The 1,395-nt window shown below is 46.3% G+C and overlaps 1 protein-coding gene across 1 annotated transcript in view; it reads right to left on the bottom strand.

Moving 5' to 3' along the window:
• The window catches only part of LOC118416259 (cadherin EGF LAG seven-pass G-type receptor 2-like), a 1,641-nt gene extending 252 nt beyond the window's left edge, over positions 1-1,389 (bottom strand). Inside the window, exons 1-3 of the mRNA XM_035821345.1 lie at positions 1,222-1,389; positions 442-544; positions 25-100 (exon numbers count right to left, since the gene is read on the bottom strand). Coding sequence (XP_035677238.1) covers positions 25-100; positions 442-544; positions 1,222-1,363 — 321 coding nt within the window. The 5' untranslated portion in view covers positions 1,364-1,389. The remainder of the gene's footprint in view (positions 1-24; positions 101-441; positions 545-1,221) is intronic.
• Between the last annotated feature and the right edge of the window lie 6 nt (positions 1,390-1,395).

Here is a 1,395-nt window from a genome sequence, read left to right as displayed (position 1 = left end):
TCGTGACATCCGCATTAATCCCGCTCGATAGTAAGGATTTCTTCCATCGTAGACAGCGACGGTCAGCACTGGGCTGTTAATGACGGGTTTGTCTGGAAGGCTGCGGAGGGAAAAACAAATTTTACACAACTGCTTCACACTTATTAGGACCAAAGCTGAAAGATACAGAATATATGTACTAAACCCGATAATAAAACAGTCATGAAAACATGCCTGTAGTGGACAATTCAAAAAGAAAGTCAAGGAACTATAATTGATTAATATATTGATCAATGAATTAGAACACAGAAGGTTCAAAAGAATATACCATGATTTAGTAAATCTCAGAGCCCAAGAAAAATAAAGATTATGAGATATTTTGGATGGGCCTTTCTAACGGATGGTAAAAAGAATAAACTGAATGATGAATACTCAAGATGAATAAACAAACAAACAACTCACTAGAGTCCGCCGCTGGTGTCGTAACTTTCTGGCATGACCTGTCCTAGGTCCTTAAACAGGAGGGTGGCCACCACTAGCTTCCTCTCAACCTCTGTGCCGTCACCTAGCAGCAAACAAATAAACAAAGTCACAAACATGACATTACACTCATTGTATCATGATTCAGCTGAAATATAGAAACACCCAACCATAGGGCAGGCAAGGATTTGAAAACAAGGCAGACAAGGTCTAAATAAGTTGAAATATCTCATCAATATCAATTAGAAGGGAGGGGTACGGCTGTATGTTTGTGCTCGAGTCAAAAGGCTAGTTATCATCTCCATCCTTTCCAAACTCAGACTCAATCACTCACTCCATCTATCCTTCCTTCCCTCACTCCTTCAACCCTTTCTCCTTCCCTCTCCCTCATCCATCCATAACTCCATTCCTGCCCCCCTTCTTCCCTCTCCCTCCATCCCTCCACCCATCCCCACCTGTCTGTCTCCTCCTCCTGCTGATCTCGTTGGTCTCCTCCTCCTCCTGCACCAGGAGGGAGGGGGCAGCTGCACGTTCATGCTCGAGTCAAACAGTTCGTTATCATCTCCATTCTTCCCAAACTATCTCAATCCCTCCACATATCCATCCCTCTCCCTCCATCCCTGTATCCCTCCTTCCCTCTCATTCGTCCTTCCCTAACTCCCTCCCTCCCTCCAACTCTTCCTTCCACCCACTTTTATCCATTCCCCTTCCTCCTTCCATCCATCTATCCATTTCTTTCTCCCTCTATGTCTCCATCCCCACCTGTCTGTCTCCTCCTCCTGCTGATCTCATTTGTCTCCTCCTGCTCCTGCCCCAGTAAGGAGGGGGGCAGCTGCACATTCGTGCTCGAGTCAAACAGCTCGTTATCGCTCCCCTGGAACAGGTCGTCTCCGTACTGAGGCATCGCCACGCCTGTCAGGTTGTCACGCTCAAAAG

Source organism: Branchiostoma floridae, chromosome 5 (assembly GCF_000003815.2).
Source record: "Branchiostoma floridae strain S238N-H82 chromosome 5, Bfl_VNyyK, whole genome shotgun sequence".
NCBI lineage: Eukaryota > Metazoa > Chordata > Leptocardii > Amphioxiformes > Branchiostomatidae > Branchiostoma > Branchiostoma floridae.
This window is presented reverse-complemented; position numbering and strand designations above follow the sequence as displayed.